Source organism: Strigops habroptila, chromosome 6, assembly GCF_004027225.2.
Source record: "Strigops habroptila isolate Jane chromosome 6, bStrHab1.2.pri, whole genome shotgun sequence".
Classification (NCBI taxonomy): Eukaryota; Metazoa; Chordata; class Aves; order Psittaciformes; family Psittacidae; genus Strigops; species Strigops habroptila.
In genome coordinates, this window is record NC_044282.2 from 72,272,912 (window position 1) to 72,296,590 (window position 23,679).

The 23,679-nt window shown below is 39.7% G+C and overlaps 1 protein-coding gene across 2 annotated transcripts; it reads right to left on the bottom strand.

The window, feature by feature from the left end:
- Nucleotides 1-377: 377 nt before the first annotated feature.
- Nucleotides 378-19,447, bottom strand: PAPOLG (poly(A) polymerase gamma). 2 transcript variants are annotated; one of them, XM_030489825.1, is made up of 22 exons: nt 19,338-19,447; nt 15,627-15,779; nt 15,481-15,547; nt 14,748-14,829; nt 14,553-14,662; nt 13,284-13,337; nt 12,444-12,555; nt 11,719-11,808; nt 10,957-11,095; nt 10,734-10,806; nt 10,531-10,651; nt 10,151-10,235; nt 9,706-9,759; nt 8,517-8,636; nt 8,073-8,182; nt 6,866-6,987; nt 6,599-6,768; nt 5,366-5,472; nt 5,069-5,289; nt 4,217-4,285; nt 3,687-3,743; nt 378-606 (listed from the first exon to the last, which is right to left on the bottom strand). In XM_030489825.1, the coding sequence occupies exons 2-22, from the start codon at nt 15,671-15,673 to the stop codon at nt 586-588; spliced, it is 2,031 nt and encodes a 676-aa protein (XP_030345685.1). In that variant the 5' UTR covers nt 15,674-15,779; nt 19,338-19,447; the 3' UTR covers nt 378-585. The 2 variants fall into 2 exon arrangements, with proteins under 2 accessions (XP_030345685.1, XP_030345684.1); XM_030489824.1 differs by lacking the exon at nt 19,338-19,447 and adding an exon at nt 18,924-18,961.
- Between the last annotated feature and the right edge of the window lie 4,232 nt (nt 19,448-23,679).

Consider the following 23,679-nt stretch of genomic DNA (forward strand, 5'->3'; position numbering starts at 1 on the left):
ACAGGGACATCCACTGCAACAGCAGAAGTGTAGGTGACTTCACATTAACTGTTTCTTTGCTTGTATCTAACAAGTGAAACCACAGGAAATGTTAATTCCTGCAATAGAATTTCTTGCTCAAAGTTACTAATCATACACAATTTCAGTACAGAGCTGCTCCTCTTTAAGGAGATTGACCATGCATCCCTCTGGATGGTTCCATCCTCCAAGCCCCACACACTCAGCAGCCAGCTAAGAGAGCAGATAGAAAACAGCAGCTTGCAGGAAGTGTGATATCAAAGAGCCTCCCTCACGGAGTCTTTCTGCATAAGTAACTTTCCTTTCAATCACTCCCATAGAGAACTTACTGTATAAACAAAGGAAAACATTTAAAGGTGAATTGTCAAAGTGTCTTTATTTAAAATAGCTGAAAACTAATCTGCATAATCTGAGGGTAGTATCAAACTTCTGCCACATCCAGGGAAACTCCAGAACAGTGATGTCACTCTGCACTGGGCCAAGTAGTGAGTCAGGAAGTAGTAAGATATAGAGTGTAATCTCAGATATGCTGAATCAAGTCCGAGAAACTAGTAATCTAAATTCTTCCTAAAAATTCTTCTTAAAATCCTAAGAGTGAGGGAAATAAAAAGTAAGAGCGATTAGAAGGTAACTGCAAAACAAGAGCGAAAAAAGATCTAGGTAAAGGCATATACTTTCTATCTATTAGCTAGATTAGTATGAGACTAATTGCATAAATGCATGTGCTAACATAGAGGTTAAGGGCAAAACAGCCCATAACAGTCCTGGAATACTCAAGTGGAAGAAGTTGTTTAAAAGCATGGTAATATTACAGGGTTGTAGACTATTTATAACACTTTTCCTCTTTGTTCTGTTGTTTCTCTCATCACCTACTTCAGCTTTAATTCCTTCAAATTCATGTTGGATTTTTATTTACACAGGTGCTGAAGTTGTATATACATACTCTACTACATAGGCTTGTCAATATTTCAATACCTTAGTTTTAATGCAGGCCACAAAACCAGTTTATAAACTGGTTCTGCTAAAAGCCACTGAAGTAACATGGGTACTGTTTAATTTTAACCTGTGAATAAACCTAGGCCTTGCAGTCTAAGTTCAGGGTATTTTTTGGAGGGAAGAGGGAAGAATAAGACCTCTCAAATCCACTAAGGCCAGGAGATAAGTTGCACTTGAAGCAAGCTGGAAACCAGAAGCAATGAGGAAAAAACTAAGTATGTTGTGATAAATATCACTTTCTCCACACATTCGGAATACTAGCAGTAGGGGGAATGCTAGACAATGAAGACCTGCAAGACACATGCCTCTTTCTATGCCTTTATAGTCTTGTCACTAGGGTTTTTTGGTGGATGTTGAAGATGATTAGAGCTCAGAATTGCTCTTTAAGCCAAGCAACTGATTTTAAAAGAATTCAGGGGGATCTGCTATCCACAGAGATCTGGGATCCCAAACTGGGACTTCAGCTGCCAAGGCAGTTCCCAAACTGCACTGTTCAGAGAGCATTAACTCCAAACCTGGAAATACTAGAGGCAGGGAAGCAGTGCTCCTGGTCTCCTCATTTACTCTAGCATGAGGTTATCATTTTGTGGAATGTATTTTTTATGGCACTGCTCCCCCTTACCCATGCCTTACACTTGGTTTAGTTGCTTGGGTTTTTTAAGCAGACCCCATCTGCTTTGAAAAGAAGAGGCTGAAGATTTTAAATTTCTCTTTGAAAGGTATTATTTTACAGCACATACAAAAATACTCTGGAAAAACATACAACTTCATCTACAAAACCACCAAATTACAAAGAACTTACAAGAGAGAGATAGCATAACATTTGTTTCTTATGATGAGAATTTCTCCCCACCCCTCAAAAACCCTGATGCACTAACTGGGTAAGCAGTGATACCCATTTACAGAACCAGACTACTATAAGTTTTCATGTACCCATTCAGAACAGCTTTCAGGGTTTATCTGAAGCCACTTTCTGCATGCCACTTGCTTTCAAGACTGCGGCTTGCACGTAGGTAGTAGTATCACAACAGCCTCAGCTGTGGCCATGTTTAAGTGCATCTTCAGCTGTGTGTTCCAACTTTAGCTTTACTACCCAGTAACAACAAAAAACCATCAAGTCTCACGGTGGAGCAGTCTTAAAGACAAAAATCAGATAACATGGCTTGAGACACGTCCATCATCTCCATACCTGGGTACCATCCTCTGCTACGTTTCCTCCAATATCCAAATTATTTATGGGCCTCCATGGGAGGCAATACTTGTGTAGTGCATGGCTGTGCTAGACAGTGGAAAGCTACTACCTGAGGAAGCTCAGCACCATTGTGACAGATGCACAGGAGTGGATGTGCCAAATGGGAAAATAATTTAAGATAAGAACAATAGATGCACATGAGCTAGGAAAGCACAAATAAATACAAGCACGTTCATATACACTTGAAATCAGAATGTGGTTGCAGTGACTAGTTAACCAACCCTGTTTACATACATTCTGAATCCCAAGTCACAGGACAGGTCACTTTTTGGGGCTTTTTCCAAAGCTGTTTCAGCTAGTGACAATTAAGACTTTTAAAATGACTAATAAATATAAACTGTTACAAGAATATGCAAAGAATAATTCAAAGCATTGAACAATACTATAAAGTAGGACCATGATTTTAACTGGTCAGTTGCAGTATGGCAAGAGTAACCTTCCATATTCTTGTTTGTAGCTACAATACACATTGGTAATATGGATCTCTAAAGTGCTTTCCATCTTTACCCGAAGAGAAACCGGTTACCCATTAAGGGTAAGTTTGATGGATCTTTTAATAATACGAATACTATTTGTTGGAACAGGAGATGAAGAATCTGGTAGTTCTTTACTGGAAAGCCTCTAAAACACACAAAAAGATGCCACACGAAAAGAGAAAAAAAAGGAAATTTTGAATTCATTAATTCAGAAGTAGCAGCAGATAAACCCTTTCCTAGGTGAATATAACATTCTTTATATACCAAACCAGTACGGCCCCAACCCAAATGTTGAGGAAAGGATTTTTTACCACACCATTTGTTATCACCAGTTTACAGAGGAAGAGCATTTTCCCCTCTGCACATTTCTTCCCTGGCATCAACTGAGGTAATTATATTCCTGAGGAGGGCAAATAAGTTGCTGAGTAGCATAATAGAGGAAGCTACCATTCTCCTCAGATCCATGGATCAGGAATGTCTCTACTGTCTAGATTACTTCCAGTTTTATAACCTTCAATTTCACAACGTTTCACATGACACAAAAGAGGTAAAACCACTTATATGGTTCAAAGCTTCCAAGTCTTCTCATAGAAATCAGTACACAAGAATTTGAGATAGTAAGAGCTCCTTATGGAAGACCTGCAAGGTCTTTTTGTACACGTCTTTTTGCCCAAGAAGGAAGTGAAGAAACAAACTGTGTCAGTGTTTCAGTGCAAGGAAACAAGAGTTTTCAAAGTTCAATAACTTGGAAGCTTTGGCTTCACTTTTGTGAGTATACCTGGAAGGTTCAGTTATTCAATTTGGTGGAAGCATGATAGGCAAAAGCTTACCAACTACTTTGAACCACCAAGTTTATAGGCATTAATAGCATTTAAGTCTTTACACAAAAAATGAAAATTCCACTTTTGATTTACCTATGAATACGTAGACACAATATATAATACCTGTGATCTTGTTGTCTTGATGACTGGAGCAAGCATGGCTTTTCCTCCAAACACGTCCTAAAAAAAGCCAGAAGGGATTTTTAAGCCCTATAAGCACAAATACAGTGTTTCAGCTGTTTCAACCTTCACTCGACCAACAAGATCACGTCTTCATTTGAGGGTGTGCCCTCAAGAGTTTATGCTTCAGTAGCAAGCTACACTAAATATAAAGCTCTTTATCCTCCCTCTGAGAGGCCAAATGCTTTAGTCTTTTAGTTTACATTAGTGAATCAAGTGGCTTAAAACAAAATAAAATCTGATTTCAAGCATGGCAAGAAGCTAGATACTACCAAATCATCTAGTAGTAGTAGTATTTAAAGAGATAGGTCATACAGGTGTAATATTGGCAAAATGAAGACTGAAATGAGTTAAATGAAAAAGCACATTTTTGTTTACATCAGTAAATGTGTAGAGTATTTATGTGGGGTAGTGTAGGCACTAGAACAGCCCATTCAGCTTTTCAGTCTGAGTAAAAAACATTTGAAAATTACATTTCCTGTAGCTCTCATGACATCTTCTGGGTTACCACAATCTTTGAATGCTGAGTCCTGTCCAGTTCGCTAAAAGAACAGAATATACAGATTCAAATTAATTGCTATGCTCAAATTACCTTCATATTTGGGTACAGCTTCAGTCAACACATTAAATGTATTAGTGGCCATTCTTAAAACAACACTTCCACAAGACTACCATTACCACACAGGAATCTCAAGCCTTTCAAACATCTTACTACCCAAACCTTGGTTCTTTACAAGTGTCAAAATTGAGGTTTCTCTAGTTGTTCTTTGATTCAAACAGAGGTCAAGCTATTTAGGGAGATTTATATAGAGCAATAAAACAAATTAAGTCTTGTTCTTGTGGAAGCTTTAGATTTACGTTTAACAAGCAACTCCACACTGTCATTTCAGCAGTGGATGACCTATGAGTAGATTGCTGATTTCTAAAGCAGCAGAACTATCAACAGGCATTCAAAAATCATCTGCCAGAACAAGATTAGCTCATACTTTTACAATTATATATTCATATACTCTTCACTTTGAGATAGCTTTTTTCTGAATTGTTTTAAGAACTGCTTCCAAATGAGGCAGTTCAGGTCAGTGCAGTAATATATAAGTGCAGTAGCATTTAGAGACCAGAAGCAGCTTGTTTCAATTGCTCAAATCATATTCAAGACAATTTCTCCTATCTATATCCTAGTGAAACTATTATTATGCTTAAATTTAGATTCCTGAATCTGCTGGGGATGTATATATGCCTTCCTTCTCAGTCACTTCATGCATTCTACATCAATAATTAATACTACTTCAAGCCCTGGCCAGCCTGGCCCAGCCCCTCTTCCTTACCTTTTCTCCATCTGTTATTTTTTTGGGGCGTTCGTCTCCTGTCGAGGTGGGTGAATAAGGTCGTTTAGAGGCAGTATTCTTTGGGTCTGTAACTGGAGTCCCAGTTAATTCATGCTGCCCTTGGCCAAAATGTGGTCCTACTTTAGAAACTGTGTTATGTTCTGAAATGGTGCAACCAGTTAGAGGTGCTGATGTTCTTATTCCGAGTGTAGTCTCCATTTCTGCAGGAGGTAACAAGGTTTTAGAGTTCAGCCTTGAAATTAAAGGCTGCATTCCACCCACTACTTCAACACATACTTGAATCAGCAACAGGCATAGAGAATATCGTGGATGCTGATGGCACAGCTCCAAGAGGTATCTTCTCTTTGTTGTTAGCGGTATTGGATCTCTGATATACAGCAGTTCTGTAAAAGTCAGGCACCAGAGTTAGAAAATGCTAGTTGCAAAATACTATACATTTCCAGAAAGTTCATGCAAGACAAACATCTACCTTCTTAGCTCATTGTCACAGCTCTACTAAACACCACAAAATCAGAGGCAAACTAGTATGAGATCTTCATTTTCATAGAATGGTTTGGGTTGGAAAGGACCTTCAGATCATCCAAGCCCCTGCCACAGGCATGGGCACCTTCCACTAGACCAAGTTGCTCCAAGCCCCGTCCAACCTGGCCTTGAACACTGCCAGGGATGGAGCATTTACCACTTCTTCGGGCAACCTGTTCCAGTGTCTCACCACCCTCACAGTAAAGAACTTCTTCCTTAGATCTAACCTGAACTTCCTGTTTTGCTGCACTTCAGACCATGAATTTAAACTTCAGCATTTTCTCTAGTGAGTCTATGTACTGGTACTGTTTTTCATAGCTTGGTATATCAAGCACTTGTGCTGCTTTTAATGAATGGATCTGCTCTACCCATATATGCACCCAACTGTTTTTTGGGTTGGGATTTTTTTTCATGCTAATCCTACAGTACCAAACTGTCTGAACACAACAGGCATTACACATATGGAAATGCTGCGCTGTTACTCTCAAGATTACATATTCCTCCTGTGCTGAAGTAGCTTATGGACAAACAGACTCCCCAGGAAAGCACACTCACTTTTACTGCCCAAGTTTTTATACCACTCCACTAAGTCAGCAGCAGTGATTAAGATCAGCACTTCATTAGCACTTAATACTGCTTGGCATTAATTATACTTGTTTTTAAGAAAGAATAGTTACCTACACATCATATGCTCCAGCTTCGAGTTACACACTAACCTAACAGGATTTCTATCCAAGTCCAAATAACTTCTCTGGTATCAAGCAGTTCTTCATTCCTATGCATTCATATACACTAATTTTTTCAAGGATTTCTTTAACCTGTCTCCCCCACATGCCCAAAGGAGATTCCAGCTTTGTTCCTGAAGCCCTCCACGGAGTCCTCCACATACTTATGATCCACATAGATTCAACCAAGAAATCTAAGACCTCATTCACATTGCATGTCAGTTAAAAGCAGCTTCTTCCAGTTCTAAGGTTATGGTCTAACCTTTTCGTCTCTGTTGTAGATGTGTCCATTTTAGTTATCTTATCTAATACAGAGGAATTATATGGAGTTCTGGAGTCCTTGTCTCTGGAACTGCCCAAACAGTTTCCATCTGAAGAAGTCCTTTTGCACTGAAGCTCACAGGCATTTTTACTAATATCTGGCATACTTTGCTGAAACAACAGTTGAAAAAAGACATAAATAATGAAGTCTTCAAGTAATTATTAAAGAATAAAAAAAATTGCCAAAAGAGCCAAGTTTTTATGATACCTTCTTTTTTTTCTGAATAGTTTCAGCCGGCAAAAAATAGTGGAGATGCTTTCTCTTCACATGAGCTGCCTCAATCTTCATTCCTTCCTTTAGCACGTTGAGGTTGCTGGCCTGCCTGTAAACTAATGTGGAATTGTGTTATAGTTTAGTGAGGATGTTTGCATTAGGTATTTGTCAGTTACATATGTTTAAGAAGAGCAAGCCTCTAATCTGTCCAGCCCAAATAGAGATCAAGTTTCCAGCCTAACTGAATACAAAAGGCTACCCAAACACTCCACATAGGCTTAAGATTAATGTGACTTAAGATGCCCATTTCACATCCAGTACAGGCCAGATACATAACAGCTACTTACGTTCAAATATGCATTTATGTGCTCAGCTACAGCTGTAGTTTGCTAATAATGCAGCTCACATCTGAGCTGATTTTAACCTGAAGGAGATTAGTTTTCTGGTTGAGAATAGATCTAGAGGACTTTCTGAATCAACCCAATTGTGCACAGCTGATGAGACCAGATTCAGACTCATTTTTTATTCGATATTTACAGTGGTGATTGTGGGGTTTTTTTGTAACATCATGTAACTTCTCATGTGTAGTTTAAATGTTAAAATTCTTTATGTTTCTTTATGTCAGAAAGTAAGACTGGATTTTAGGGACATCTAACTTACCAGAACCACTACAATTTAAACAGGGTTTTCTTAACTGCCTGCAAACAGCCTTTTATGCAACTTGAAAATGCTATATGAGCACAGCAGTTAGTACAGAATTAAGTCATATTTAGCTAAGCTTGTGTAAAGAGACCTATCATGAGTGTAACTGGAAGGCCAGATTATGAACATACAGAGTGGGAACCAAACTAAGGTCATGCAACAAAAGACCTAGAAATTTAATAAACCTAGAAATTTAATAAAAGCCTAAACATAGACATACACACCAGTATGAAGAGTTGCTTCCAAGTAAATTCAAGTTCCTTTGTGAGTGTTTGCACTGTGATCTGCAGAACTGTTATTTCACATATAGGGTACAGGGTATGACTGTAGTAGTCACTTTTGTTTCAAGGTGAACTTACTTTAAAGCTAATCTATAGGTTGCTCTATAGAATTACCTAATAGCTAATACCAGATGAAAGCACAATTCACTTTGTGAAGCAACTTCCACTGCAATCAAAAAAATGAAACCCTACAAGACTAGAGCAAAACATAGGCTTACCTGTACTTGTGAATGACTGTACAACATGAGTTAAATCAACATTAATACTTTCTGCATTTTCCACTTTCTTAAATTCGATTCCAAGAAACCACATTGATACATGTTCACCCCTAAAGAGACAGATTCACAAGTCATATCGTTTATGCACAGACACCATTTATTTGGATGCTAGCATCTACTCTCAAGAAGGGACTAAGCAAAACAATTCAGTTGTACACAGCAAATAAAGGTTAGTCAGCTCATACTTAAGGTCTCAGAGTACTTCTTTCTGAAGTTCTCCCTTCTCTAAAAGGATCTTACATGCTCAGAACCTTGCCTGTCTTACAAAACAGACTTACAAAATAGTACATACTGCACTGAACATCTCACAGATAAGCTGAGGTGAATATGAACAAGTTACAATACATTGGCCGAACTGTATCTCAGAAAAGTAGTGAAACTCACTGTCTACAGAGTTCTTGGTTGCCAGGGAAAGACTGTGGCTTCACATGTACCATATTTATAAACTCATTCCTCTCCAAGTTTCCAACCAGGACACGAATTTTAGATTCGACAAGGCCAATCCTAAGAAAAACCAGAGATATTTACTCATTTTTAACTGTATCCAGCACAGGAGTTAAATGCCTTTTTATAATACAGTGCTAATACAGAAAAGCTAACAAACCAATATGTAGTAAGCTTCATTCAGCTGAGCAGGTACTGGATTTTTGTATCACACACACTGTAGTTTAAGATGTTTCCAGTGACATGTGAGCTTTAACATTTCCAAAGACAGAAATAAGCAAGTTTAATGTGTATTCTTAACAGTTCAGACACGATATTTCAACCTATAATCTATGATCAAAATATCAACAAGAAGCAGGAACCAGCACCTCTGGCTGCATTTTGAAGTGCAGCAAAACTCCTTTTTACCCCAAAGATCAAGGACAAGAACAGTTCTGAAAAGGCTCAAGCACAACTGTTCAATTACAACTGAGTAAAGATGCAATTCTTCCTGCAGACTGATCAGTGAAAAAAAGTTTACTCTCTTCCCAAATTGAAAAATATAGTTCTTTTAATAATCAAAAGGATCTAATTGACACAGGAAGAAAGTATCAGAACTTCAGTTAGGTGTATGTCACTTAAAATATATATCTACTTATTTACAAGTTCATGTTCAGAAGTTTTTGCTGATAGGAGCGCATGATTAAAAAGGTTTGGAGACAACTGCTCTGTAAAGTCAATAGAGGATCAGGCTCTACAGTGTCCATTACACATCTGATTACGTTGATTAATCCATTTGCTTCAGTCTCTGCAACAAGGAACACCTTCCTACTAGCCAAAGTAGTGTTGGATAAGCAGTCTCCTTAGACTCCTTGCATCTGCTTCTCCACGTGACACAGAGCATCAAACCTTCAGGCATACACACACTAACCCTCCTTGTTCTTTCTCATCATGATTTGGATTTATGTTTACTTCCCTTCATAAAAAAAGCTTTTACTTTTGCTGGTTGACTGTCTACTCAACTTACCGCTGTATTCCATTCCTAGTTGCTCAGTTTATACTTCATTTGTTAATACAGATAACAGAAATAAAGTTCAACACTAAGCTCGGTTTCAAGTATGTATCAAACCCCATTTAAAGCAAGACTTACCATTCTAAGTGATGGTCCTCCGTAGAGGCACTAGCAGTCAGCACAATGTAATGTCTAGAAGGAAAATGAACATACTAGCTCAGGACTTCATATTCCTTCAAGTGAAATAAACTGCCTTAAATGTATAGAATACAACTTCCAGACAAGTCAGATTATATCCTGTATTCAGCACAGTATTAAGTGATTACATCCTTTAGAATTGCATTCTGCTACATTCCAAGTATCATAGTTGATTTTTTTCCCTAATAAAACCAGCGTCAGTGGCATAACACATACAGTTTTTCTATCTTCCCTATACTTATTCTTAGGAAAATTCGTATGACACTACTTCTAGTTTCTGAAAAAACAAACATTATGCTATGTTCTGTTTAGACTGCAAGTTAAAACTCACTATGCAGCCAGTAAGTACATCATTTCAAGTTCAGACAACAGATTTCACACATACTTGTATTTCTGAAAGAAGTTCAGGGGTTCAAAGAGTTTTGACCAGTCCGATTTCCCTTGGAGAATCTCATTTGTAACTGCAAGACCTACAATGGAAGTTGAAAACCTTATTACCGTTTCGTTTTTAAGACTAGCAGAGCATGATATAAACTTCACACGATTAAGGCTTTGAACAGTAATTGACAGATCAAAAAGCAGGGAGTCCCTTGACACCATTGTGAAACTGTTCCCTTATTGCCTGCAATAGGTGAACTTCCCAAAGAGCTATTGTACCTAAAAGGGCAGAACACCTCACAGAACATAACCAATTCAGATAGTGAGGTTTCAGATAGCAAGAGTTATGCTTTAAAATCAGTTAACAAGCATGGAAAAAAACCTTACCACGTTTGAATTCCTCTACCATTATCGCCCGTGTTGACGGAGACACATTGTATGTGGAGTTCTGCTGTGGATAGGCTGGAGTGATGATAGGCATGACATGATACCGGTCTGATGGGTTCACCTATGATGTTAGAACAAGCCTATTTAGCATCAGTTTAGGTTAGAAGAAAGTTTAAAGGCTTCTGAATTCAACGTCTACTTACCCTTGGGTCCCATACTGGTAAATTAAGGTTGCTCTCTTCAGGTTGTTTCAGCAATACAGGATTTGGCCATTCCCTATATAAAAAAAAGCCAGTAACTGCCTGTTTTCAAGTCTGCCATGTAATTCAGAGTAAGATTGAATGTTGTCAATGTAAATCTTTTACGTAAAAGAACTACTGGAAATGTTACTTCTTTAGGCAAGTTAAAACAAACAACTGCCCTTACCATTTTGAAAAGACCAAGAAGAACTTGTTAACCAGAGTAGAAGCCAAAGCATTTGGATAAAGCTGACATGTCCTTGCTACTAGCATTGCCCAGGAAACTCCGCCAAGAAATCCCAGCATGTTTGAGTAAATGCCACGGCCTAGAATAGACAAATTGTAGTTAATGTGTAGTCTTTTAATACCCAAATATATTCTTTCAAATTTACAGCACCAACTTCACAATCTGCAGCATACTTAATACGCTTCAGCCTCAGACACTTATTTTTGCAGTGCAATGAGGCCAAAATTGTTGGTCCTTGCAGTGATGAGAAAAAGAGTTCTCATCACGCCACCTCCCAAACTACTGCTACTCTGAAATTTGCCTACACTCTACAGCTACTGCCTCGCTCCAACTTCCCTGCAGGAAAAAAGGTCCTGCCATTCTTCTAGCCCTTGCTCTAGCACAAACAGTATTTTCTTATTCATTATGTATCATCTTTTATACTTAACTTGGTATTCCTGTCATCTGTAGTCAGGTTCCTGATAGGCAATGCAGCACCTTATCTTGTAGTCACTCCCTTCTCCTCCCCACTCTACCACCATTACAAACCCCACAGAATCTACCACATGAACAGACGTTGCATCTAAACTAAAAATGACAGGTTTAGTTTAAAAACTGTCATTTAAGCAACTAGCCAAAGCTGAAGTACTTCTAACAGTCTTATTTTCTCAGCATGAGGTGCCTCTGAAAAGTTTAAAGATCATGAACAATCCCATTACTCACGTTTTGCCCACAGTTTAATTGCACGGAGCGCAAGACGGAAGTTCTCTAGGTTTGGCACCAGACGCAGTATTTGATCAGTAACCCTGCAACCTGTAAGAAAAAAATTGAAGTGCAGAAGTTCCTAGTAACAGCTACAGGTCAGTTTTATGCTATACTGGATCAGGAGCTTACAGTTTATCATTGAAGTTATGAAAACAAGTCTGGATTACTTGCTTTGTATTATCTTAGAATCATAGATTACACATACATTCTCGCTTCAGGTAGCTGGTTCCCTTAGCTTTTCCATAGTTTACACTGTAGCCAGCAACTTTTAGTAAGACCTTTCTACAGGATTCCAAAAGCTAGGATTCTTTTGGCAGCTAGGAACAATTAAGCCACTGCTTAAGTGTTAAACAGTGAGCAAGTTAGGCTTCAGGTACCTTAAATATCTAATTTTTTTATTAACTAACACATATTGTTCTCTACCAAGTGCTCTACCTATGCATCTGAAGCACTTTCTGTGGCAAACTGGAACAATGCACACCTCTGATCAAAGAAACACGAAATACAGGTCTATCTAAACACATAAGTCCTTGAAACACCCAAGTTTAAACCCTCTTGTCACCTCCTCAGATCTCAAGTAAACAGGAAATCAGTTTTCTGCATCTTGTCCAGAAGCTTGGGCTGTGTAATGTGCATTCCATACCAGCTTTGATCACACTTTAAAGATGTTTAAATATGCTTACCGTTCAAGCTACGTATACATCTTATATCCAGGCTTTTCAGACGCGAGTCATCTCCAAGATCAAGATTGTCAGAAATAGTTGGCATAGACAGTCTTGCAAAGACAAGATCAATCTGAAGAGGAAAAAGTGCCAACCGTGACTTAGAATGTTGTACTGTTTGCAAACAGCACACTAGTGGGAGGGACAGTTAGTCAAGTCTAAAGAGTGGTTAACACTTATATTTAGAATTCAGTGACTATAGAAACATATCCCAGGAGATTTATTTGCCAAAAAAATCCAACAGGACTGCTAGAAGTTTCATATTTTATTTACAAAGCCCTCTATGCCTCATCCCTTTTTTTTTAAGCTAGGGAAAGTAAGGGGTTTTTTTTCCCAAGTTAAGATTACTCTAAACTTGGAATTTTATTAAAGGGAACTTAAAATTAATCATAGAATTAAGACATAAGTTCAATTGCCTCAACTATACTTCAGCAAAGGAGAATGCATTTTCTTTATGCAATAAGCCCTTTTGATCCTTAAGAATCTGTTTTTTTAGTACAGTCTGAGGCGAGAAAATTGTTCTGTGAATGTCTGAATCAGATAAAGGCCAGAAAAACATGTCCCTGATGGTCTCATGCTTGCCAGGCTTCCTATATGTTTTCCTATAAGCTCCCATTTTACTGCAGCATTGTCTACTGGGATAGGTTGTGGTCAGGCTGTTTAATTACAGTTTCCTAAATACACTGTAAGGTACCAATAACCTTGTAAAATAGCAGTCACAGATACCTAGAAAAGTTATCCTGGTCCAAAGCAAGAAAATGAATTCTCACTTAAAAGCCACAATACACATGAAATTCTTACCTCAATTCCATCAAACTCAAATTTGACAACTGGTACATATGCATCTTCAACTGCCTGTGAAGGAGGGGATAACTGTAAGAAAACATCTTTTTGCTACTTTAATGTTTTTCCTAAACTATGATAAAATACAGAATTTACAGTGCTAAACTACTCAGTATAAAGACTGAGCTGCTTCCAAACCAAAACAAGCTGCAAGCAGTACAGCATTAATACTAGTACTAGTATTAATACTAGTATTACTAGTACTAATACTAGGTTTTAGGAGTTAACCAAGAGATTCAGAGGTTGATTGTGTATTGCAATGGACAAACAGTGCACAATGAGCCATCAGTATCTGTGGTTGTAAGGTACTCGCCCTGGTAATAAGCAAGAGATTTCTGTAAGGTGTCTTACTACTGGTTAACATTCAGAGCAATCCAAAAGAATTCTGTTCACATTTGACAGTGTGCACTAGTCTCCTGTGTTTTTATTTTCTGATATGCCTGAGATGCTGTCAGCTACTTTATGGGACAGTTTTCAATGTTGTAAACCACTGGTTAGAACTGCGTAGCTGCAAGTCTGCTCTCAGGTGACAGAGTCATCTCAGCAAAGGCTTATTTGCTAAGCACATGAAGTCTTTCAACATGTCTACATGAGGAAGAGTAGGCTAAAAGAAATGCTTCTTGGGAGTTCAGTTTTACATGCAACGTACACAACATATGCACCTGAGGGCGAATCACAAAGCAGTGTTGTATGTTTACAGCACAGCTCCTACAGCTTTACACAGAGCTGACTGTGTGCATCCCTTCCATAACATCTCAGGCAGAGTAGTCAGAGAGAAACATGACCAGAGAAGTATGAATTAGAGGTCCTAAAGTACATCCAGAAAAGCATACTGACAGAAGCCTTTCCACACCACATTCAACTTCCTCAGTTTTTAGGCTGCCCCTTCCTATTCCTGCACACAACTACCTTGTTTCCAAGCTCCTTACTAGATCTAAGCTTAAAGCAAGGCTCTTAGGGACAACCTTGCTTTTTGATACAGCTCATTCCCAAGCCATGGGTAGGGCAGAAGTGTACCACTAAGATTCTTATATGGCATACAGTCATTGGGAAAGGAACCAAAAGCTTGACTTCAACATTTTCATGCTGCATAAAGTAGTATTTTAGAAGGTGCTCAGAAACAATTTTGGTTTCCATTTTGGCTTGTAAGTCATTCACTACCAATACGAGTCCTTAACATGAATATTCTTATATTTGCACAATCTATCAAGTAGAGAGTTTACTCACTCTCAGATTTTTTATTTCCTCCTGATGTTTCAGTTTTTCAAAGAATGACTGAAAAAAATCCGATCTTTCCACATGTCTAGGAGCAACACAAACTGCATCTATGTCAGCACCTGCAAAGAGATTCCATTTCTTCTGTTATTGTTGGAAGTCACTTTCAAACATTAGAAATATGACCAAACAGTGAAAAAGTTGTACCTTTAGTGTGTACCCCAAGCCGGTAAGAACCAAATGTAAATATTTTGCCACCAACATTTGCTATTGCTGAAGGGGGAAGATTCTGTGGGTAGAAAAGAGAACATGAGCTTACTTTGGAGATACACACTGACCTATGTACAAGTGTAACTAGAATACAAATTATATAGGAAGACTACAACAGCCTCCATAAACACTGCCTTCTCACTCCTATACTGAGCTGTCAGTCTAATATACTGTTACAGACTATTACAGTCTAATATACTGTTATTCTAAGATATGTTTTTCTAAAGTGAGTAATTGCAACTCAAAATAAGATGTAGCAGTCCTTTCATTAATTTACATGAATTAAGACCTATTATTAGTCTTCCCTGCAGCACACACATACATTAGCACTACCTAAGAGCTAAGTCTAGTGTAATAATTTCTAGATTGAGCGCTGTAGGCAGCTTGGGGCAAGATAAGTGCCCATTTGCCATCTATCTCACCCCACAATATGATGGTTTGGCTTTATTAACTGATAGAGCCACTTCACAAATTTAATTAGTGCCTCAAAGACTTCAGGATCTTTATCTGAAGTATCTTTTACATCTTATCTCAATGGCAGTTACTACAGCTCTACTCAAAACTCAAGAAAGTTAAAAGTTGAACTTTAGCATAATTCCTAGCAGTATGGCTTTTAAAAGAAATAATAAGGCTTCAGCTGCTTTGATAAGAACATATAAAAACCCCTTACCTTGCTCTGACCAAGATCCGAAATCCATTCTTTGACCAAGTTATTCAGCTTACCAAGAACAACCATCCTATAAAGAAAAGTCACGTTAAGTTTCCCTTAAAAAGAGAAAACCCCCAAAAGGTTAACAAATTTTAGTCTTGTTGTACCTGTGATTCAGTTCTTCCTCATCCTCAAACACACCAAATGGCTTCATTGCTTCAATCAGCTTCTGAGTATGAATGCAATCTACATCCTTAGGAGGAGCCAGACTAATCGGGGAGGTAATTCCATAGTGCCTTTGAGGCTGCGGCTTGGAAGTACTGTGGGAGAAAATACAACACTGAAGACCTCATAAAAGCAAAAGAACCCAAACAATCCAACTTCAACTTACAGGTTTCCAATTCAGCTTCTGCTCTTTCACCCAGCAGTAACATAAATGAGAAAAAAGAATTCCTGCTTGTGATTTTTAGATAACTTGACCCAACTTAGAAGTCACAACTACTTTTTTAAAGTACATTTATGGATATAAGAAAAGATCCAAGTTGCTGCCATCTGAATACAACTTATTTGCATTGCTCTAGACCATCAATTAGAACTGATCACCAGGAAATGAAAAAGTTGGAAATCCAGTAAGGGTGACACCACATACAGCAGCAGCTTTGGACACATTTCAATCTCATATCAGTTATAAGGATATTCCCATCAGCTTCCTGCTAGTATTAAACAAGACAATTTAACACTTGCTTCTTTTAGTACAAAAGTGTTTGCTGTGCTTCTGCTGATTCTGGAAGGGCGTTACAGTTTATTATAGAGGAAGGACATACAACGGTCTGTTAGAGTTCATGCAGTAAATTCAGTATTACCTCATTTTTTTATGCAAGAGTATGAATAAGGACATCAACCAATATGCAGATGAAGTTGCTAGGAGAGTTTCACGCTTTCAACACAGCATTCAATTTTTATAGTTCAGAGGTTTAACTGTACATACATCCATTGTACCTAAATCCAAGGGATGTATGTCAGCATATAAAGCAGCACAAGTTAAGCTCTGTTTGTAGAGGTGCTCAAGTCTGGCTTAGCTAGCTCACTGCCCAGTTAGGCTCCAGACAGAGCAGGGCTCCAGGCACCTGGGTTTGGAGGCTCACAAGGTTACTGCCCCTGGAACTCCAATTATAGCAACACATAATTCTCACCTCCAACCCTCTGCCTGCCCTGCATGTTTAGACTCATTTGAAATCAAAAGCAGTACAGGACTGACATGGCAGGACAACGTTAAATTAAAGGCAGCATTAGCATTATTTTTTTTTTTCTTTTTACACCATAGAACCCTTGCTTTAGAATGGAGAAAATGGAGAAAAAAACCCTACTTTGCATTACCAGATGAAACCAGAAGAGAGAAAGGAGTGGGTCAGGAGGTAAGAATCATACAATGGACCGAGGGTCTCTCAGAAACACGAGTAGCAAAAGGTGAAAACACATTAAAAAGTGTGTACAATTCATCACAGTCGTCAAAGAGTCCACATCCAGACCCTAAGGCTAAAGGGATTAACTATACCTTTACTCAAAGCCGGCATTTTCCTACTTCTCATACAGACAACTTCAAACATCAGCTGGGTTAGCCAAGAGATGCTCATACCTATTTAAGGTATCTAACCCACTTCAGCTGGAATGGGATTAGGAAATGCTCAAAGGACAGCTTCAACACTTTTTTAAAAAGACATCTTATTGCAGATTCTTATTCCTAACTGTTGCCTTTACTCTTCCATTGAGGAAAGATGTATTTCTCTGTCTCTCAGAGTAGCTTTATCGAACTACAGACATAGCTATTAATCATCCAGCTGGGTGTCATCCCTTCCATTTCCCTCTAGGGCCTCATTTTTCAATCTTTCTTCTACGTGTTTTCAAAAAAACTAGATGGGATTAGCACTGGAGTCCTGTCAACAAGTCTCTCCAGTCAGAACAAGTGTTTACTTACAAGTGTAACTAGCCCTTGACCTAATTTGCCTCACCTACGGGTATTGTCAACTTCCCCTTCATAAGTAAAAATATTAATAATATTTTCCTTATCATTTTCATAACAAATACAGAAGGAAACTCCATGTTTAATTGCTGTGTGTAATATCTAAATTAAAACACCCACAACATCAGCTTCTTACACATTTTACATACTACTTGCACTTCAGAAAGTTTGCACAAAACAAGAATGGAGTTTTGACTTTGCCAGCATTCAAGACCTTGCCAGTGTACAGAAAGGCACCATCTGCCTTTCATTGCCCTATTCCTCCTCCAAAGACTGACATAAGGAGCAGTTATCAGTTAGATATATCTGATATTATTAGTATCTTTTAGTCAATAGTAGCTATTTTTCAGTTGCTTGTATTACCGAAGGTTTCTCTCACAACTTAAAAGTTGAGGAAAACGGCACTTAGAAAGTTTTATTGAAAGAGTGACTTAGGGAACTTGCTCTGCTTTTGGAATTAAAAAATAAATAAATAAATACATCTTAACTTTACTCTCTCAAGCAAACCAGACTGCCAGGCACATACAAAGAAAGGATTTTAAGACATAAAGTAGCATCTAGGGCACACAACCTACTCATCCATCACCTTCTCTTTAAACAAGAGGCCTGTGACAGCTTGGCAAGATACTTTGCCAACTCTTACTACAACTTGCCCACCACAGCAAAGAGCTCCAACATATCTCTGTTCCAACAGACCCTGATTTTATACAAGAAGTTAACTTAAACGGATTTGCTCTAGGTTTTATCACTTTTTTTATAGCTTTACAAAGCTGCAAGCCGTTTCTGCTGCATATTCAGAGAGCCAACAGGTAAGTGTACAGTGTTACAGCTCAGGGAGCTGCCTCCAGCACCCTCAGTGTTGGGCTGTTCACCACAAACTCATTCTTAACGCGACTCCCTAGGCTGGCGTGCTTTGACACGGGTAGAAACGCATCACTCCAGGCTCTTCCACTCTGGAAATCAACTCCTGAACCAGCAAAGCGGACGGCATGAAGCATATACAAACCCAGTAGCAAACAAACAAACAAACCCTGCCGGCGAGAACTGCGACGACGCATCGCCAACTTCTCCCCCCGCAGCCCACGACGCCGCGGGAGGACTGAGGGACCCTCTCATCGCGCCTCAGCTCCCCGCTCCCGGCACCAGCGCTCGGAGCAAGCCGCCGGCCCAGCGCAGCGCGGCCGCCTGAGTCCTGCCGCCCGCCCCGCGCTGTTGCTAAGCGACGGCGGCGATCGAACAGACGCCGAGAGCCCGACATGGAGCGGCGGCGGCGTCACACGGGTTCTACGGCTCGAACCCTTCGCTCCGCACGGAATGGGCGTAGATTTAACTTTAAAAGCGAGTTTTCCCTCACAAAACACCCAGAAGCAGCGGCCTCAGAGGGCTGCGGCGGGAAAAGCCCCTGAGGGAGCTATGAGAGAGGAGGAAGGCGCAGCCGCCTCACCCGCACGTCTCCTTCATGGCGCGCACAACCCGACCCGCAGCTCCTGCCCCGCGGTTCGCTCCCCTTCTACCCTGCGCGCCCCCGCCGCCGCCACCGCCTCCTTCCCGACGGGCACCGCGGCGCGCTGCCAATGGAGAGGCGGGGTGGCACGGCACCCCCTGGCGGCGGCATGGCGGCTGAGGGGATGCAACGCCATCACCCCCCCCACACACACACTGATCCCTTCTCCTCACAGGAGAGGGAGGGGACGTGGTGGGGCACGGAACGGGCTGAGGCGCGGATATCCCCCGTATCCCTAAACCGGGAGCTCTTCTCCTCGCAGCAGGGAGGAGGTGAGGTTGTGGTGGCTGCTGGCTGAGCTGCGCGGGAATCCCCGCTGAGGGGAGGCTGTGCGGCCGGGGGGGTTGTTCTTACCTTCAGGACGCCGCGAAGATGTGTTTGCGTGTCCCTGCTCGGGAGCTGCGAGGAAGCCGTCCTGGGTCGGCCGGTGCATGGCCGGTGGCCCCTGCTCGAGGAGCGAGCGGCGGCAGCCACCCTCGAGCGGGGAGAGGCGAGCCCCTGAGGGGCGGGACCCGCCGGGGTAGTGCCTGGTCCCCTCACAGCGACCCTGCACTGCCGCCGGCCCCGCACCGCTGTCCTGAGGGGGGAAAGGGAGGGGGAAGGCATAAATCACTCGTGAAATAGTTCATTTTCACCCAGTAAATGCAGTAGAGCAAGCCAAGTGTCGCTTAAGTTGGGAGAATTTAACACGCTGTTAATGACAGCAGGTAGTTCTGAGTACCCACCATAACTCACTGCCATGTGTCGCTATGGGCCAACGTAGTCTACTACAAGGTGGATATTAAAGCAACTAAAATACCCTGAGGCTATTCCGCACTGTGACTTTTAGATGACAATTCCCCACTCGCATTCAAGCCTGCAAAAAAAGTTTAAAACCACGAAGTTGTAATAAAGTTGAATAAATCTGTGGAAACAAGCTTGCTTCCCAATTGCCTTGATGTCTTGCCATATCACAGCCTTTCTCTGAGATTAGCACACGCTGTTTCTGTGCTTTTCTGGGTTGTCTGTAGTGCTTTTGTTGAAGTAAAATACATCTTATCTTGGAAGATGCTTTGAAGAAACACAAACTTCTGGCCCAAAGTTTCAACAAGATAACAAAACGTTTGGTGTTCACACATAAAGGTACTTTTAACAGGATTGCCTTATCTACGCCACTCAAATAACTTCAAACTATGGAGTGTTTAAAATTATTTATTTATGGAATATTTGCAGTACCCGTGCTAACATTTCAAAGTCTTTGAAAAATCAGATGCTTCTGGAAGAAGCTGCACTGATAAAAAGTTTTGGAGCAAATTTCTTGAGGTTTTTTAAACCTCTAATCATGCACTGTTTATTCTCAGAAGTTTATAAGTTTATTATGGTTTTCTTTATCGTTTTATGAACCTCACAACACTACTGTGGCCCTAGAATCAGGAAAACTGATGCTTGTATACTGCTTCCTGTCCTTTTCTCTCAGGTTGGTATCATCTATTTTGTGTGAGAGAAACACCTGCCTTTTTTTCCCCCAATTTAGATGAGTAGTTAGCCATTATTTATTCATTTTTGATCTGTTTCTGCTGGGTGTTCTAGTATCATAACGGTAGCTGCATTTGCCTACAGAGGTGATGGAAGGTTTTTAGTAGAGAGGTGATACCTTTCTTTAAATCACCTGCAACATCTAGGGAAAAATTAACAGGTCTTCAAGCACAGAAGTGCTTGAATCAGGTGCAATTCTGATGTTAAATGGAAATGAAGACTTGATTGCTTCAATCAGGTAAACTGAAGAGAAAAGGCAGTAAGTGCCTGAGAAACAAAGGAGGTTGATGATGGTTGGAGTGAGGTGGTCAAGTTGTGAGGTCTTACAGCAGCTAGAGCTTGTATAAAGGAATAATTTACCCTTTTTCTGGGTAAAGGGCAGCTTGAAGTGTTATAAGAACACCATTAAACTGCTCTGATTATTTTCCTTGAGTTTATGCATTCTGGTTTCCAGTATTATTTTTTGAAGATACTTGAGAGTCTTCCTTGAAAGGCAGAACTGAGGAGACTAGATGAGTTGGCTACTCTGTGAGTGATATTCTTTCATAGAACACAAGGTTCTCTTGTTGCTTGCCAGCTGCTTACATAAAATTCTCTCTAACACAGAACTGGTGTATTCTACCTACATAGTTTCTACAATATTATGTGTAGTAGTGGCTAAAACATAGTATGTTTTAGAATGTGTGGAACTTGCAGAGAGTTTGTTTCAAGGTAGTGCTTTCTATTTGCTGTGTGTATTATGTTAACTTGAAAATGCTTTTGTGTAGTGCCTGGATTGTAGAAATGCCGGATAATCAATTAAATAGTTGGGGCTCTTTTTTTGTTGTGTGTCTTATCCAGATAAAATATTGAAAGAGTTAAATCAGTTTTCTCAGAGTGATATAGGCTGGGGGATGTTTGTGCTTGTGTTTAATTGCTGGTATCTTCTAAAGGAGTAAATATTCTCCGTAGCATAAAAGAGGTGATTTCTGAGTACTTTTAGTCTGTTGGCATTACTGATTTTATGGAGGCATGCTTTATAAATATAAATGCATAGGCTGTGTGTTTTCACATGTCATAGTCTGCATATCTTCTATTTTAATCTTATCAGTAAAATTAATGGTAACATAATGTATTTTAGAAACCACTTGTGGAAGACCATGTGTTTGATAGACTAAAATTCAACAGTCTAAAAATTCCTGGCTAAAAGAAGCTGTTGATGTACTTGCTATATATTTTGCTGTTATTGCTTCTTACCCCTTTTCCTCTTGGGCCTGTCTAACTGCTGTCCCTGTATTCCACAGGGGATATTTGTGTCTAAATGCCTGTCCCTTTTCAGTAGAAGGTCGCAATCCTGTCTTTTCTCCCCCCTTACAAACTGTTGGCTATTTGAAGTAGGCTAACTAGCTCAGTGCACAGTTCCTGTAAGTTGTTTGTGCTAATATTTTAAATCTAAGTCTTCGCTGCATCAATTTTTGCCTAGATAAGTTGGTTCAAATGTCCAATTTTGTAGCTGTGTGGTCAAAAATACTGACCCGAGGGAAGGAGAAAACATAGTGTGAGGAGAGAAGAGGGTGAGGTGGCTTCCTCAATATCCCTAAGCTATATCCTGTACATTATACAGATCAGATTCTTCTCACTTACTTAGACTATGCTTTCATAGAGTTGTTCTATGGCCATTTAAACTGGTCTAACTCGGGTTGATGTAATTTTCTTCTCTCTTCTAAAAAGTCTGTACCAAATTTGTGTTTGAGTTAGGTCCAGTTCCTAACTGTCAGAGTATGTGTGGGCTCCTGAACTATACTGTTGGTGAAAAGGAGAAGCAGAACTACACACGCTGCTGTGCTAGCTGGGAGGTGAGATGATAGATAACAGCCTGAAGTTAGATTCACTTAGTGTGCCAAAAACATCCTTTTCTAGTATATCCATTGTTTTAAGAGAAGTAATAATCTGCCTACAGTTCCTCCTGCTATTTTCATGATGCTTGTGTCGCAGGCTGAACACTGTGTATCTTATGTGGATGTGAAAGATTATATGCTGAGATCTGTGCTTTGACACATGTACCATCAATCAGCTGAGCTTCTGGCACTGCTGATTGTGTTTTGTTTGGAGATAGTTCTTTTATGAAGTGGGCTGTCTCTGAGGGGCTGATACTTATGAGGAAGTGTGTAGCTGGAGTGGTGTGATGGTGGGAACAATAAGCAGTGTGCCCATGTGAATGGAAAAGGTGTGATATTTTACTCTGTTTTGTTAGTGTTGTTGCTTTTTCTCAGATGAATTGTGTTGCAATCCATAAAAGACATCTTTGTCAAGAAAGATTCTTACTTTATTTGGCAAAATGCTAAATGACTTATTATGTTTAATGTTCTAAATTGTAATGATTAAAGGAGAGTGAAAGTAAACCGTTTTGAAGGCAGTTTTGGGGGAGCTTCAAGTATATGTATGAAAAATTCTGTGCCAATTACTGAACCTTTCTGCTTCAACATATAAAATCTGACTGAAAGGTGAAACTGCTACAGAGAAAATATTCATGTAATATTAAAACATTATCCACATAAGAGAAAAATATATCGCGAAGAGATTTTATTCAAGCTTTTGGATTTTTCTTGCAAATATAGAGGATCTTATCTGTGTAATGTACCATATTTCACTAGAGAAAGCTTTTGTCAGCAATAATTTGTATATACACATTAGGCCCTGATAAATATCAGCAAAAAATAACATGAAATTCAATTCTGGAAAGCTGTGTTTTGTAATAAATGTTCTCAAGTTTTACTAATCTGTCACATTTTGCGGGATAATACATGGTAAGAGATAACACTGAACAGTGGAAGGTGGGGTTGTTGAAGACAGATTTTGGATGGACTTAAGCAAGTGGTGGTTGAAGGTTTTTTTAATTGTTTATTGTGGGGTTTTTTTTCCTTTATCTTTGAATGTAATCCATTTACTTGAGGGACATAATTCTATACTTTAGGTATTGGTAACCTAACAAGCTACTCAGAAATGTAAATGCATAAAACACTTGCATTTAAGCCAGCCCTAACTCTTGCTGCTGAAGCAGTAAGCTTGCCTTGGATTGCTTGGCTCTGGGACTGTGTTATTACACTGCTGCATGTCTTTCTAGGCTGGCTTGCTGCTAACAGCTATTAGCTCCTCACACTGACAGTTACAGTGGATTCCTAACTTAAGAGCAGTCACTTGG

Bases quoted from the DNA above. Each gene is read 5' to 3' on its own strand.
- PAPOLG (XM_030489824.1), bottom strand. The intron at 14,663-14,747 runs GTACAACTTTTT...ATCTCTTTGCAG, and splicing joins GCTTGGGGTACACACTAAAG to GTGCTGACATAGATGCAGTT. The intron at 10,807-10,956 runs GTAAGGGCAGTT...TTTTTTATATAG, and splicing joins TTCTTGGTCTTTTCAAAATG to GGAATGGCCAAATCCTGTAT.